Below are 17,043 nucleotides of genomic sequence, written 5' to 3'. Positions count from 1 at the left end.
TGCCCATCCAAAAATCTGTACGCAACCACAGCATGAGCTGCACATGCCATGTGTCGAACGTGTGCTACGTGCTGACTTCGGGGACCAGTCTGCAGTTTGTTAGTTAGTGACGACAGCGAGGGGCGGTACAAAAAGAACTCCAATTCAGAGAGATTATGCACGTGTATGTTAAGGAATACTGAGTCGATTTCCAGTTAATGTTGAGCTTTTGGCAACATTTTTTCAAGCCCAAATTGTGGACTGGTTACAGTGCAAATAGGTTTCACACTACTATACAAACAAAAAATGCAACAACATTGTAATGTTTACAAATTATGCAGTTACTTTTTAAACTAGATCTGCTTCTTCCATGTGAATACACTAATATTTTATTGTTATGGAAAACAAGGTTATTCGTATTATTAACATTACTATTACAATCGTATGAAACTATACAATGTTTGCCAGTACTACAAACGACTAGGGTTACATGCGTTACTGCATATCTCCCTAGAAGTAAACCCGTGCTGTATCATTAAAAATGAACACAGGGATGCTTGCACCGAAATAATGTAATTTATATGTTTGGAGTGAGAGTTTTTTTCTTGATCTAAGAGGGCTTTGTTTTATGTTGTGTTCTCTTGCGTGACCTCAGATGTATCTCGCGCGCTCTCCTCTTTTTAAATAAATAACTAAGGTTCAAACTTTTGTTTGGAAATGCATGAAAGCAGACTTCTGTGAGCACTGTGGTCCCTATACCTTTTTTCAGTTTCGTCTCAATGCTGGCTTGACCTGTGTTCCGGTAAACAATAGCTCTGCAATGATCAATCGATTCTGTTGTATTATAAACACAGCCAAACCTTGATAAACCAAAATTTTGGATTATCCAAAAAAAGAAAAAAAAAAAGGATTTTTGTAATACATCAGAGGCATCAAATGCAACATCATCCAAAACACAATTACAGAAAGAACAAAACGTGAATAAGGAGCTATCTTGCCCAGCAGCTGTGAAGGGGGGTTGGGATTCAAAACTGAGAAGTTGAAATGAAGAAGCTTCTGTCTTGTCAGGAAACGTGACATACAATACACGTTTTCTTTTTCTATAAACCGAAAGTAAGGGGTTTGAAGCAACTAACTTGTAGTAATTGATGAGACTGGCCGATTATACAGGTTTGCTAAAATTTGAAGTAACTAACCTGGCAAAATCTCTGAAAACTGAGATGAAATAAATTATATATATATATTAAATATATATTTTATGTAATATATTTAGAGTGGATAAAAACATCGAGATGTAACATCTCATCTACAGAGGCGTCTATTACTGGTGTCTCAACATTGATGACCCTACAAGTTATTCTGGCTAACAGACTCCACGCCCAATCTCCTTGAATAATTAAAGGCAGTATTCACAAATATATTCCATTTACAAGTAGACCCGAGTCCCACCGGCATTCCCTTAGGTGTGCTGTGCAACAAACACTAGTGTGTCACCGGATGAGCAAACGCCGGAATAAAACAACGCGCCAGTTCTCTGTAATATTCTTGGGCGACGTTACAGTATTGCTTTGTTTTGCAGACGTTCCTAGTTAAGGAAACAGGAAAGTACCAATTGCTTTACACAATTGCAAAGGGGATGCAGTAAATGTTTCAGAAAAGTTCTAAGTCAGTAAATATTCGTAGACGATAAGGTTTGTGTATTGTGTTTAATTAAATATGCACATGCATTTAAAATATCTAAATATAAAACTGAAATCGCCTTAACTGTCAAACCTTATTTTATTTATTTATTTTTACCGAGTTATTTATTCTAAACAATAGGCCTACAACTAACTACATGTAACTTGTTGTATTCCAGAATGTTGTTAAACATAAGACTGTACTTTTAAAAATGTGCTTTCTGTCACGTATGATGCCAAAACTACGATACAGTGTTTTTGAGAGTTCCATTAAAGGCAGCAGTGCATGAAGTCCACAGCAGCACAGAAACTGCCGGCCGGCGAGCTAGCAAACAAACACACGTCCCGTCCGCCACGCGTGAAAAAAAAAAAAAAAAAAAAAAAAAAAAAAAAAAAAAAAAAAATCCTTGACTGACATGTCTCTCATCCACCAATCGCATCTTTACTTGCTCTGGCAGTGAGCCAGAATGGAATGTTTATATTTATCTGCTAGCCAATCACAGTGAATGGCAGGCGGGGTTCTAAAAATGTCGCCCAGATGCACGCGCAAGGAGGGGGCGTGTCATGTATTATTGGGGGAAAAGAAATAGCAAAACATATATTTTTTTTCTTACCGGCAGCTGCTGGGGCGACACTGGAGGCAGTTAGTTAACCAAGTTAAGTAGTAGAGTGTTAACCTGGAAGTTGGGGATAGAGCAGTTGTTAAATGTATTGTTTTTATATATTTTAAATATAATATTTAAGCCTGAAGCACCTTAACTAAGCCTACCAGATCATGAATTCCAAGCGTCTTCCTAAGAGGTCTGTGCTGGGGATAAGTGTTTGCGCCGCTCCAGGTTCAGTCTGTGCCGGTAGCTTGCAAGCAGGGACTAGTGTCACACATGGCAAGGCTGTTGCAGCAGGGATAATACAAGCATGTAAGAACGACCCTTCTACTGGAAACAGCTTCTACACGCTGAGGTTGGACGATGGCACTTTGAAAGAATACTCCACTGAAGAGATCGTTATGAATCGGGCTGATTTGAAAACGACAGTGCATGGAAAACACTCTCATGCCGGTTTGGAAAAGGTGAGATCTGCGCAAACTTCGTTACATCTTAGCCGCCCATGCATCAGACACTGTAAGACGTCGAGACTTCATCTGTATTTTGTGTGTAAAGAATATACCTGCTAAAAGCTTTGTTTACTTGTGTTGAGCCGGTTGTGTCACAAAGTACTTTACTGTATCTTACCGGCGCACTTATAATTCCGATTGATATATACATTTTATTTTAATTAAAAGCGAAAGTCTTGCAGTTATCGCAACAGAAACATTGCGCTGAAGTTTATTTGCTAAAATGGCGACTCGATGCATGTTCAAAGTTTGGTGTAAAGGGAAAAGGAGGTTGGGACTTTAACACGAAAACAACAACCCCTCCCCCACAGTTATACTGTAGTGAATAACAACTGTATAGCCAACATTCCCAAATGATATCCGGATAAGCAGTCGTGCTATTCACTCAGAGGGAAGGCTACATCTAACTGTTATAATAGTGTTCTTAGTAAGATAGTATTCTAGTCCTTACTTTGGTAGCAGTGCTACTAAAACACGCAGTACTTGATGTCATATGCTAACAGTAACACATCAAGAAGCCGGTCGTAAGCCCTGATCAATGTACCAGGCTCAGTTTGATGATATTATTATTATTATTATTATTATTATTATTATTATTATTATTATTATGCATCTTAAACGCGAATCTAATGAAACAAACAAGGTCTGAGAAGTCGTTTATTTTGGATTTGTTACTGTATAAACGATGCATGTTTGGTTATATCGCACAGTACTGTACTTTTTTGCAGAGTCCTGCCATGTAAAAACGTGTAAATCAAGCTTTTTCCCCTCCAGCAGTGCGTACTGTGCTACAGTGACACGCCCACTCAAAACAGAGCACTCAGATGATATACTGTACTAAGATTGTACTGATATGTATAGAAGGAAGTCCGTTTTTGTGTTGTTGTAGTTGATAATGGTAACTTACAAGTTAATCGCCTTAGTTGTCCACCAAATGCTCCTTTTAGTTTAAATCTAAGAGCAAACTATCTTTTGACATCTGTCTCAAAAACATCAGAATGGGACCCAGCCTATTTTTGTTTTGTTTTGTTTGTTAAGGCAGCCAATCTAGTTTAATTAAAAGCAGAATGCAGTATTTGTAATTAGAGATTTTCCTGGTACCAGTACAGTTAATTAAGGATTTATTCAGTAGTGAAGTACAGGAGTGGGTTAGCTTTTTACAGGAGGAACATTACCAGCTGTGCACAACCCCATTTCAGCACTACCAAAGTAACTGCTACACTAACTGCTTTGGGTATTAGCCCAGGGTTTAGTCTAAGAACTGTGTAGCCGGTAAACCTCTAGTATGAGTCTATCCACTGGTGACTGGCCACATAAAGCAGATCAGATTTAGTTATAGATGCAGCAGAGTACCGAATTGATACAGGGTCAGAGGGCATGCCAGTGCAATACTTTGGTTTGGCACCTTGGATGTACTTTAATCAAGGCCTGGCTGCAGAAATAGATTGTTTCTAACCGTGCTCGTTGGCGTTGTTTCGTTTAAGGGGAGTGTTCCATTCCAGTCGCAGTATCCTGAGAGATGTCTGTCGACCACTTAATTGCTACTGACTGTCACACAGCTGATAGTATAAGTGGTATTCTTTAATGTGGTGGTGGAGCTGGTAGGGTCACTAAAGGCCCCTGTGTCGCTCAGCTCTGGCCCCCAGGAATCCAAAACAGTCAAGGGGCTTGTTTCTGCTGGCTCACACAATGTACACTTTAACCAGCTTCCATTCTACCAGTGAGCTGTAAAGGCAATCAGTATTTTGGTGTTCAAACTGAATTTCTTGCACTCTGCATCAACTCACTATTTTATGTGAATGGCCACAGAGCCTCAGCTTTGCTATTTTAAATGTAATAAATAAAAACTGAGCAGCATGTAATAATGTAAAGTAAGTACGGTATTCCAATTCCTGCATTGTGCTTTCAGATACCTTTGTACTGCAAGAGTGAAGAGGGAGTTCCAGAATTGGAACAGAAAAGCCCCCCACACACCCTGCTTCCAAATGGCAGAAAGTTAGAAGATTGTGTGCACGTGGACGACAAAAGTTCTGTGGGGCGACTGGAGGACGCCAAGAAAGACCCGCTTCCACAAAGCCCTGCCCCAGTGCATGAACAGAGCCGGCTCCTGATGTCATCCTACATACCTGTCCCTAATAAGCACAGGTAGGGATGGCTGGGATACTCTATAGTTAGGAACGATGGCTTGCAGCAGTCCTGTACAGTGCAGGGCTCCTGAAACAGTTAGGGCTTCCATGTGTACAAATGCACTGCTGTAAACTAAACTGTGCTGTTTACACATTGATTGATTGTGCCAAATTCACAAAGAAGAAGCACGTGTTAAAATACACTGTTCAAGTGCAGTAAGTACTGTACAAATGAATGTATTTGAAGTCAAGGTAAAAAGTTAGTGCATTATCTCACTGCACCAAAACCTTAACAAGCATCTCTCTAATAACTGGTGGATTTCCTTTAAATATATTTGAGCCTGTTGTATAACTGCCCTTCACCTGCAGTGAAAGGCTGCGTTTGGGAGCAAAACATCTGGAGTGCTTTGACAAAGTGCACTTTATTAGAGGTGGATTTTAAAGAGGCATATATAGTTGAAACCTGTGTATAATTGCTATGTGTCAGAGGGAGTGCTACTGTAACACAGAGCTTTGCTGTGTGTGGCTGGAGTGTGTTACTGACCCAAGCCGGATATCATTTTGATAACTATCAGGCAAAGATCATATTCAGTGGTTCTGTATGTGCATTGTTTGCTTTTTCTATTTACAGGATATGAGAACCAACCTGGATTGCGTTAGCCATTTATTTTTAGGTGTAATCCTAATCAAGTGCAACAAACGTCTTTATTTTTAGGACAAAGCTTCTGTTCCAGTGCAAACTGTTTCCACCAAAACAATTTAGGTACAGAGAAGTCATTACAATGATGCTCTAAGAAAACGATTTCCTGTTATAATAAAAAAAAAAAAAAAAAAAAAATGCTGCAAACTTTGAACTGGATCAAAATTAAAACTCATACAGTAGCTCATTTTTTTTTATATATATATATATATATATATATATATATATACACTACCGGTCAAAAGTTTTAGAACACCCCTATTTTTCCAGTTTTTATTGAAATTTAAGCAGTTCAAGTCCAGTGAATAACCTGAAATGGTACAAAGGTAAGCGGTAAACTGCCAGAGGTTAAAAAAAAAGTTTAGGTTACCAAAAACTGAAAAATAATGTACATTTCAGAGTTATACAAAAAGGCCTTTTTCAGGGAACAAGTAATGGGTTAACAACTTACAGCTGTTCTGCAGCAATGGAAGTAAATTAAGCCTTGAAAGTTGATGCTAACAATTCCTACAGGTGTCCCAACTTTTGTTGATTATTTACAAACCCTCTGACTGTATAAAAGCAGTGTTGGAACAGACTGTGTTACTACACCCTCTTAAGAATTATTTGGACAGTATTGTACTGCAGGAAGTAGTATATTGCTATCATAATGGCGAGAAAAAGGCAATTAACAAAGGAAGACAGACAGACCATTATAACCCTTAAAAGTGTAGGTCTTTCCTTTAGAGAAATTGCAAAGAAAGCCAAGGTGTCAGTGAGTACAGTTTCCTACACCATCAAAAGGCACTTGGAAACTGGAGGAAACTCCGACAGGAAGAGGTCTGGCAGACCCAAAGCCACAACAGAATCAGAAGACAAGTTTCTGAGAGTCAACAGCTTGCGTGATAGATGGCTCACAGGACAACAGCTTCAAGCACAGCTTAACACTGGTCGAAGTAAGAAAGTCTCAGTTTCAACTGTGAAGAGAAGACTTCGAGCTGCAGGTTTGACAGGTCGAGTGGCAGTAAGAAAACCATTGCTAAGATGGCAAAATAAGAAAAAGAGACTTGCCTGGGCCATGAAGCACCGCCAGTGGACTACTGAAGACTGGAAGAAGGTCTTATGGACCGATGAATCAAAATTTGAAATCTTCATCACGCAGGGTTTTTGTACGCCATCGAGTAGTCGAAAGGATGGTTCCTCGGTGTGTGACACCAACTGTCAAACATGGAGGAGGAAGCGTGATGGTCTGTGGTTCTTTTGCTGGATCGAGAGTCGGTGACTTGCACAGAGTGAGTGGCACCCTGAACCAAAACGGCTACCACAGCATTTTGCAGTGCCATGCAATACCCTCTGGTATATGCCTAGTTGGTTAGGGGTTCATCCTACAGCAAGATAATGACCCAAAACATACCTCCAGGCTATGTCAGAACTACCTTATAAGAAAAGAACAAGACGGTAGGCATTAATTCATGGAATGGCCAGCACAGTCTCCAGACTTAAACCCCATCAAGCTGGTATGGGATGAACTGGACAGAAGGGTGAAAGCAAAGCAACCTACAAGTGCAACACATTTGTGGGAACTTCTGCAACAGTGTTGGGAAGAACTTTCTGAACAATATTTGATTTCCATTGTAGAAAGAATGCCACAAGTGTGTTCGGCTGTTATATCTGCAAAAGGTGGCTACTTTGATGAGTCAAAAATTTAGATTAAATTTTGTTAAACAAAACGATTCCATGATTTCTTTTTTATCTCCAATTATTTATTTGTTCTGTGCTTTAATTTCAGAGTACATTGAGACATTAAACTGCATAAATTTCAATACAAACTGGAAAAGTGGAGGTGTTCTAAAACTTGACCGTGTGTGTGTGTGTGTGTGTGTGTGTGTGTGTGTGTGTGTGTGTGTGTGTGTGTGTGTGTATCATAATATAGGTGTATATAATATAGGTTTATCCCTTATCCTTCACCAGAGCATTTTTCTTTGTATTTGTAACATCTGCAGATTATCAGTGAATTAGTTTATTTTATGTATTTTGAGCATCCAATTAAAAGTCATTGCATTAAAAAATACATTCTGATGATTTCTGACAGCTGTGTTTGGGGAAACATAGCTCTGTTAGACAGGGTTTCCCAATCCTGGTCCTAGGGGACCCCTGTGTCTGTTGGTTTTCATTTCAACTGAGTTCTCAATTACTTATTTAAACCCTTAGTTTAACTGTTCATTAACTTAATTAAACCTTATGAGTTGTTTTCAGATTTTAAACAGTTGGAGATTTCAAGTTTACTATACAATTTTATAAATAACTTCAAATCAGCAACTTTTTAGGAGCAGAGAACAATTAAAAAGTTCTAATTAACACATTATCGTCCAATTAAGGGTTTGATTAATTAATTAAGAACTGCGTTGGAATGAAGACCAGCAGGCACAGGGGTTCCCCCAGGACCAGGATAGGGAAACACTTCATTAGACTAAACTGCAGATTATCCCTCAGATTCCTAGAGCCTTTTGTAGGTAGCAACACTGACTGCTTGCTGACTCTTAAAGGATATGAAAGATCTGGGTGCAGGGGCGCATTCCAGGAATCTACGAGACTGCCACTCAAGGGAATTTTAGGGTCAAGCTCTTAGATCAGGGCTTCCCAACCCTTGCCCTGGGGACCCCATGTGTCTTCTGGTTTTCATTCCAACTGAGCTCACAATTACTTAACTCAACTCTTAATTGAACTGATAATTATCTTACTTAGACCTTTTTACTTGTTTTCAGAGCTTAAACAGTTGTAGATTTCAAGTTAGCTATAACATTTTATAAGTAACTTGAACTGCAACTTTTTAAGAGCTGAGAACAAGTAAAAAGGTCGAATTAAGCAAATTATCAGTTCAATTAAGGGTCTAGTTAAGTAATTGAGAGCCCAGTTGGAATGAAAACCAGCACACACAGGGGGTCCCCAGGACCAGGGTTGGGAACCGTTGTCTTAGATTATCAGTAAGTTTTAAAAATAGAGTATCAGAAAGTTCATTAACCAGACTTTTTTGTATTTTTTAAAAACTTTTTGTTTCACATGTGTTAGGCATGCATTTGGATTTAGCATGCTACAGATTTTCACAGCTAGCATAGTTGCACTTTTAAAGCAGACGACCCTGCAGTTCTTGTTTGTTTACACCGTCCCCATTAGGCTGGTTACTTTATGTTGTACTGTAACATAAATTACAATAACCCTACCGTTCACTATTTCCAGATCTTGACAAAAAAAAAAAAAAAAATGGTATTGATTTCTCTGACAGTTTCTCTGCTACTGCCATTTTCTGGCCAGCTTTTGGCTGTTTTTTTGGTTATAATATCCTTTGTATCACTTACTGTATTGCTGCTTGCTGACAGAGTCCTCAGACCCTAATTGATTTCTCAATCGGTGATCGTCTAGGTCTGTTTCTGTGCTGGTGTGGGATCGCTACACTGTTACTTACTGTGGACCTCAAGTGTGACGTGCCCTTCAAAATGTGACAGCAAGACAGAAATTGAATCCAGCACAGGGGGGTGGTATTATTAATGCTCATTCTGAAACCAGATTTATTGATATTCTTTTTGTAAACCCAGTACAGTCATGGGCCAAAGCTTGGTAATGGGCCAATTGTTTTTGGAAAGCAAAAAAAAAAAAAAAAAGTACTTGGGGTTTATTTACTTTTTTTTTTTTTTTTTTTTTTTTTTTACTGATGTAAATATTTTTTAAGCAGCCTACCTTATGTGCTGGAGAGTCTTTCTGGGGGGTTAGTTCACACCTAGATAACGATTAGTTTGTTATGTACAAGCCTAGACCTGACCTGTCTGACAGACAGCTTCAGAACGGCAGAGTTGTGTGTTGACCCAGGAGTGTTTTGCAGGAGTCAGCTATTTGAAAGGTAATTCATTTCAATACCATATCTGCATGTGTGTTGCCAGCCACCATGAGAAACCTAATTAGCGAGGCCCTTATAAAAGTGTACTTGTGTGTGCCATTGAAAAGCATAGGATGCATGCTATAAACAGTATTGTTACTGATTTGTTTAATGTTTAGTATAGGCATGACCAAAATTCAGTAAAGGTAATGGTCAGGTTTGCTCGCTGCATTTTTTTTTTAAAGATAATGTTTATGTTACTTTAAAGCTACACTGTCATTATGTTCATTGTTTTGTGTCTGCATGTTTAATATGTGGATCCATAGTTTCGCCTTGATGCACTCTGCTTTTATCAGGATGAAAGAAAGCAGACCTTTTCAGCTGTAAGGAAACACGCTTCCAAATCACACCTTAAAACTGGATTCCTCTCATGTATGTCAGCCAAATTAACATGCCCCTGTTGCTGTTAGGAGTCACAGGAGTTTAGGAAGCAAATATATGGGGGGGGGGTATTTTAAATGTGAGCAGATTCACAATATGCACGCTTTTGCTCAAGTGAGAGGTGTGACATTTTTTGTTTCTAAAAGAACTCAAATAACTTGTCAGATCGGATTAAATAATTGTAGCTCTAGAAAACTACCATAAAATAGCCTTGATTCAACTGCTCCTTCCTACATATTTTGTTTGTATTGTATTGTTTATTCCTATTTTATTCCCATTACCAGAATGAGAAATGGGGCAATCCCTGCACAGGAGCGTAGCACATTGCACGGACCTCAAGGAACCATAAACCGACGACTGTTTCTTTAAGGGTTGAGGAATCGTAGACTTTGAGTTACAGTGTAAACAAGCTCACAGTCCACCCTGAATGTTTTTTTTTTTTTAAATCTGAGTTAATTATAGCTGCTGGCGGACTTGCATGAGTGACCAGGATAGTGATCGTTTACACTTTTATATTTTGTTTATACATGCTGTCTTCAGTGAGATGGGCTTTTGAACCAGCCTTCTACAAAATGTTGCTTGCGGAGTGAAGCATAAACACCCGCAACATGTAGCTGACAACCTGTCTATTATTATTATACATATCTGGTCTGGCAGCCCTTTATCAGCAAGTCAGTCAGCTGACTATCCTTTCTCTCTTTTATTTGCGCACAGCAAGGCGGGACTCTTCTGTTTTCACTCTTGCTCCCTGTTTCGTTGACTCAAAAGGACTTGCACTAGGGACCATCCTGGAGAGCAGAAGCGGCTACAGATTTCCAATTCCCTGAATGAATCGGAGGAGATCATCCTTTAGGAGTTTGGCTAAAGTACCTCTCCCTAACACACTGAGTCAGTGCCACTCCTTGCTGACAGTGTTACGGCAAGTGTAGGTGATTTAGGTCCTAGGCACTGTCCTGCAGGCATGTTATTGAGGTGTTGTGTTTGGAAAATGCTCTGAGTCTGTAAGGCTTTTATCAAGGCTTGTGATGGTATCGAATTGGTGCCTTGTGATAAATATAATTATAATGTACTACTAGACCTGTTTAATTCAACAAGGATGCACATTATTATATATTGTAAGCCGTGATCACTTACTGTAAAAGTACTTCAAAAAGTCACCTAAATATTAAATAAAGCAATTATGTGATTTAGTGATAACTAAGTGCCAGTAACTTCTCTTATGAAGTATAAAATACATTTTTGTTCTTGGTTCTGTACCGGGGGGGTAAAAAGCATACTATGCAATTAAAAAATGCAACTTTAAACTTAAGCTTTAAAGTGAGTCATTCCTCAGTAGAGCATTAGCAGTTCTCAGATGTTACCTATATGCCTGTGTTGGGACTAACTATAAATACATTCTTTGCTAAGTGTGATGGTGCTGTGCATGTCATACTGTACTTCTGGTCACAGTCTAATTTGTTAACTGGTACAACTGAAAACTAATATTGAAAACAGCTCCCAGCTACATTCGTAGAGTTTAAATAAGTAAATACAGTATAGTTACAGCATATTCTCCGTATAAGGCTATGCTCTCAAAATGAGCTATAGGCTAAGCCAGGCGTCTCCAATCCTGGTCCTGAAGGACTGGTGTCCTGCCTGGATTTTGTTTCAACTGTAGCCTAAATTATTTAATTGGACCAATTAGGTGCTTATTTAAAGCTTCATTGGTCTAATTAATTAACTTAAGGTACAGCTGGAGTAAAAACCAGGAGGGACACTGACCCTCCAAGACCAGGATTGGAGAACACTGGGCTAAACAGATTTCAAGAGGAATCTGAGTCTACCTGATTGTCTAGGATACTGGTATTAGCTTGGGGTTTCTGAGCTTGCATTTCTAGATCTGTACTGTATGTAGAGGGTTTTTCATTTGGTGCATTTCCACAGTGTGGTATGTCATGGCATAAGCATAGGAAAGTGTAGTAAAGAATTGTAAAGGCATGGTAAACCACAGATTAGTATGGTAAAGCACAGTGGAAACTGCCATTAAGCCTAATTGAATATGTTAAATGCAAAGTAAAAGTGTGGTAAACTGTATTGAGGCTCTGTGATTTTCTTGTTGAAACCTGCAGGAGATTATATCCTGACTCTGGTTTGATTGAATCTTCCCAGGAGGGTTTCTGCTTTGTCTCAGCACATCATACCTTCTAGAGTGTAGATCCCTGAGACTGGCATGATGCCATTGCAAAGGAGAAAAAAAAAAAAAAAGTGGTGTATGAAATAGGAAACATCTTACATAACACCACAGTGTGTTTTGAGAGTGCTGTAACCAGAGTAATGTGCTTACATAATCCCTCGTAATTACTGTTATGACTGTAACAAAGCAGAGCCGTTACGTCTTGTAGGACTTTAGTTGCATAGCAACAACGCATTTTCAAACTCTATTGGTCTGTCCAGCTCAATCTCATCATTATTTATTTATTTATTTACTTGTATACTCTAGCAACAACAGCTGGGGGGTTTAATTCTGCAATATTAATAGAGAATATTCCGCAGGAAAGAGATATTATACATTGTAATGTCTTGGTGAGTAACGTTCTTGCTGTGTGCGAGTGGGAGGGCTGCCACTGTCCATTCAACTTAGAATCAGCAGGTATACCAACAAGCAATAGATATGGACTCGGTGGATTCAAAGCTCAGATCAACTAGAATGTGTTGGATTTAGCCCTGAAGGTACCAACAAAAAGCGAACATTTGATTCCTAGTGTGCAGCTAAGCAGCAGCCCAGCTAGCCTGCCCAATAAGGACGTCAATTCTTCACCTCGCACTGTTTTGACATACTGTCTGTCTAGATCAGGGAGGCACAACTCTGGCCCTCGAGATCCATTTCAGTCCATGTTTTCATTCCAAGCAGGTTCTAAAATAGTTAATTGAACCTGTTAAATTAACCAATTTAAGACCCGATTGGAATAAAGACCAGGACTGGAATGGATTTCGAGGGCCAGAGTTGCGCATCCCTGTTCTAGATCCAAACACTAACATGCTGTCTATCTACCAGGCCTGCTACATTCTCGATAGTTATCTGTTTTAAAGGGGCCAGTCCAGTGCAGAAGTAGAAAGTGGTGGTTCAGGTATAACAAGTATCCTATTTAACAGCAGTTAAACACACATCTTTATATGACATTCATTCTACACACCTTCTTGTTTCCTTGTCTGGATTCCAAATTAGGACTCTGAAGCAGTCAGAAAAGATAGCAGGGTTAAATAATTAAACACTCTCAGGAAACGAACCTGGATCCTATAGGCATTATACCCAATTGTTGCCTTGGCTGCTTAGAGTAAAGGTCTCTCTACCCAGGGGAATCCAACCCTGGTCGTGGAGAGCCCTATCCAGCAGGTTTTATAGGTTTCTTTACATCATCAGTGGCTAAAGATCTGGAACACCTGTTAATCTTGACTAATTAAGCTAGTAATTGGGTCAATTAAGTAACTGAGAGATTGGTTGAAACGAAAACCAGCAGCCACAGTAGCTCTCCAGGACCAGGGTTGGAGACCCCTTCTGTAGACATTCTTTTACCAGTAGGGGTCACTGTTGCGAGATCTGAGGGATAATACAACAGAAATAGTAGTCTGGAATAGAAACTTGAGCCTTTTAGGGAATAACTTCTTAATCAAGCATGGTTTAGTAGGACACAAATAATTGTAATGCTGAACAAAATGTTGACAGTGTAATATAATATCATACAGATGCAGGAACTGAAATGCGTGGCTATAAGTGGGTCTAACAATAACAAGACATTCAACTGAAATTTACTGCTCCACCCCCAATAGAATGTTTTATTTTTTGTGTGTAATTTTGTATTTAATTTCAGCTTGCCTTCATTGGACTTGATGATTTTTGCAGTAATCTTGCCCATCCTGTGCTGTGTTTTTAGAGAAATTACTGGGTTCACCCGATATTTACTGCAGTCTGGCCACAGCTTCTTCCTCTGGTCCTGGGACCTTCAAAGTGCTGTGCTCCCCAGCAAGACTCTGAAGTGTCTGATTAATGGGCTTCAAGTTAGACAGCTCCTGCCTAACCACTCTACAAAAAAACCTTTCCACTCTAACTATCAGCCATTGTAAATGGACTGTGTTACCCTGTCATTCACCATTAGCTGAGCAGAAAGTGTTTAATGTGTGTACCCTGGATAGATCTGATTGTTATGGCTCCGAGGCTGTGATAAGTACTCTGGATGAGTCTTAGATAGCTCTATGAGGTCATTCTTTAGCATTGTTACTGTATAAACTCTAATAGTATTCAAAATAGATCAATAGGATTATTATACCTGTGTTCATAGTTTTAAGGTTTCAGTGACAAAAAAAAAAAAAAAAAATCTATATATTACCGTTTGAGTACACTAAAAGTACAATCCAAAATGAAATGTATATTGATTTTTAACAGTAATCAATTTATGCATTGATTACTGAAGTGGGTGTGTTGCATTGATTACAAGACAGGGTTTCTGGTTTTTGAAAAGCTTGGCATGTCCTGCCTCGTCTCTCTCCATTTCAAAGTGCAATGAAGTGTAATTTCTGTTGGTTTGAAACAGCGTTTCTGTTTACTGGCATGTTTCCAGTCAGTCATGAGGGATCTCCTTGTTGTTGTCTCCATTTCACATACTGTAGGCTTGGGAAAGGAAAACAACACACACACACACACACACACACACACACACACAAATTACAATTTTCTTACGCTTTAAAAAAAAATGCTTTGCTGTGCAATTTTTTAGGTGTGCAGTCTTGTATTTTATTGTTGTGTCGCCTTAGAAAATATAAGGTACTTTTTGTCTGAGAACAATAGTGGAATTTAATTTTTTTTGCACATGGTAACTTTCTTCACTTAATAAGACTCAAGCCACAGGTAAAGCATTTGAATGCATTTATTTCAACCATTGTATTGTTGTTTGAAACAGCTTTTATATGTAAGCCTTTTTTTTTTTTTTTATTAAGCTGGGTTCAAGCACAAGGTTAAATAAATGTTTGCTCACCCACAGTGTGTCTGTCGCTCATGCTGCAGAATTATCTGTTCCTTTTATTTATTTCAATGCTACATACGTCTTCTTTTAATGGTAATTTTGCCACACTTTTCATATAACGCTTGTCATGCTTTTCCCATGCTTGCACTATACATTTACCATACGTTATATCATCGTTTTCACCACGGTATACCATCGTTTTCTTTACCATGGTGTTTTGTGCTTTCTGTGTTCACTTTGCTATGCTGTAACATAGTTTAACAATATCTTGTGTTCAGTCTGGATTCAATTTCACAACTCTGTTTAAAAGGTTAATTCAGGGTTTCACAGTTTCACCCTATTCAGATTGATTGGCCACAGTGTATTGGTAAAAAGCTCAAGTCTGTGATTAAACTCGTACTAAAATCTGAAATGAATCAACCTCTATCACATCATTTTTTGTATGAATACTTGATCAAGGGTTAATTATTAGATCTCTAGTGTAATTATCGTCTACATTATTGGTATGGCTTCATTGTCATGGACTTGCCTTGATACAGGGGAATACTGTTTATTTAGTTTAATGTTCTGTTTAGCTTTTAGAACCATTCTAAGTGAGTTCTACTGATGAATCCATTACTGTACTTCTAAGCAGCTTTATTGATGGGACACTAAAATTACTTGTGCCAGGAAAACAAAAAGGTTACTCTGAGCAGTCTGTTGCAGAAGACATTCTGCATGTCACATGCTGAAATTTAAATATTGTATGGAATGTTTTTCGTTTCGAGATGAATCATTTCCTTGAAATAAACCCAGCCTACTACAGTTTATGCACTGGTGGTATAATGCTCACTGATATGAGTGTGAGTGAGGGACACTTTTACTTTTCATTGAAGTTCTGTGACTGATCTGTGTACAATAGTGCACCATGCTAGATACCCATAAGCATGGTCATAGTTTAGAATACATCCCTGTTGGGTGAAATTATCCATTATTGTTATTAATATAACTTCTGGATTTAGATTTTGTACAGCAATCCTGCACACTGTCAACACTGCCCTGCTCTGAAATCATACTAATTGGGATTAAAATAAGTGCATTCAAATGAACTTGCTTTGCTTGTTAACTGTCTTGTTTTGTTTCAAAGTGAAGAAACCCTCATTAGAAACGACAAGGGGCAGTGAAATTGATACCATGCTAATTAAGGGTTAGCAAATAAATTTTAAAAATACATTAAACTTGATTTTGGTATCATTTATTTTTGTAAATTTTGTTTCCAAATCATTGTGCCTTTCTGCTAACCTGCTGTAGCCTAAAGAAAGCCTCACATAATCCTTATGTCTGATATATCAAAATATCTACTAGCCTGGTCCCAAGTGAATGTGACATCTGAAGTAGTTAATTGCTTAGCCCAAGTTTTTATATTTGGTTACACCACTTTACACTATGGGAGGAATTCAGGTTGTTCTGTGTTTTAATGTTATGTTTATGTTAATGTGTGCTGCCTTGCTAAAACTGGGTGTCGATTTCCAGTTTGGGCCAGATAAAAGCCATGTTACATAAATGATGTATGCATGTGTTTACTGTTCAGGGTAATTGCATACTTTGAGAAAGCTGGCCACATTTCTAGAAATAAAATACCACTGGAATGTTTGGAGGAGTTGTTTCCCTGGTTTCTAAATGTCCGTTCTGTTTTCTGAGAATGATAGTGATTTCTGCACAGCAGGGGTTATTTTCTCTATAGACAAACAGGGATATGGACAGCTGCTTTCTCCATTCTCACCCTGCATTCTAGAAGTAATATTGAAATAATAGTATCACTGTTGTTATTATTATTATTATTATTATTATTATTATTATTATTATTATTATTATTATTGTTATACACTTCCTCTTCCATAAATATCTCTTAAAATGTAATTATCATCTTAAAATGGTTTCTAGAATTTTAAGCAAATCAGACATGAAATACTTTTCTACTATTATGGCTTCTGGTAGGCTCTGCAATATCATTTAGTAGTTTCTTTGATTACATGATGTTAAATAAAAGATAAAAATTATGTTTATATATATATATATATATATATATATATAGAGAGAGAGAGAGAGAGAGAGAGAGAGAGAGAGAGAGAGAGAGAGAGAGAGATTAATTGTCTCAATCATAAAATTCTAACCATT

The 17,043-nt window shown here is 38.3% G+C and overlaps 1 protein-coding gene across 3 annotated transcripts in view; it reads left to right on the top strand.

The window, feature by feature from the left end:
- Positions 1-2,157: 2,157 nt before the first annotated feature.
- LOC121319304 (zinc finger protein 704-like) overlaps positions 2,158-17,043 on the top strand; it is a 46,752-nt gene continuing 31,866 nt past the window's right edge. The window contains exons 1-2 of one of the 3 annotated variants that reach the window (XM_041256600.1): positions 2,158-2,727; positions 4,682-4,917. In XM_041256600.1, coding sequence (XP_041112534.1) covers positions 2,434-2,727; positions 4,682-4,917 — 530 coding nt within the window. In that variant the 5' untranslated portion in view covers positions 2,158-2,433. The remainder of the gene's footprint in view (positions 2,728-4,681; positions 4,918-17,043) is intronic. The other 2 variants (XM_041256598.1, XM_041256599.1) reach the window with 2 other exon arrangements.

Source organism: Polyodon spathula, chromosome 8 (assembly GCF_017654505.1).
Source record: "Polyodon spathula isolate WHYD16114869_AA chromosome 8, ASM1765450v1, whole genome shotgun sequence".
NCBI classification, from domain to species: Eukaryota; Metazoa; Chordata; class Actinopteri; order Acipenseriformes; family Polyodontidae; genus Polyodon; species Polyodon spathula.
This window is presented reverse-complemented; position numbering and strand designations above follow the sequence as displayed.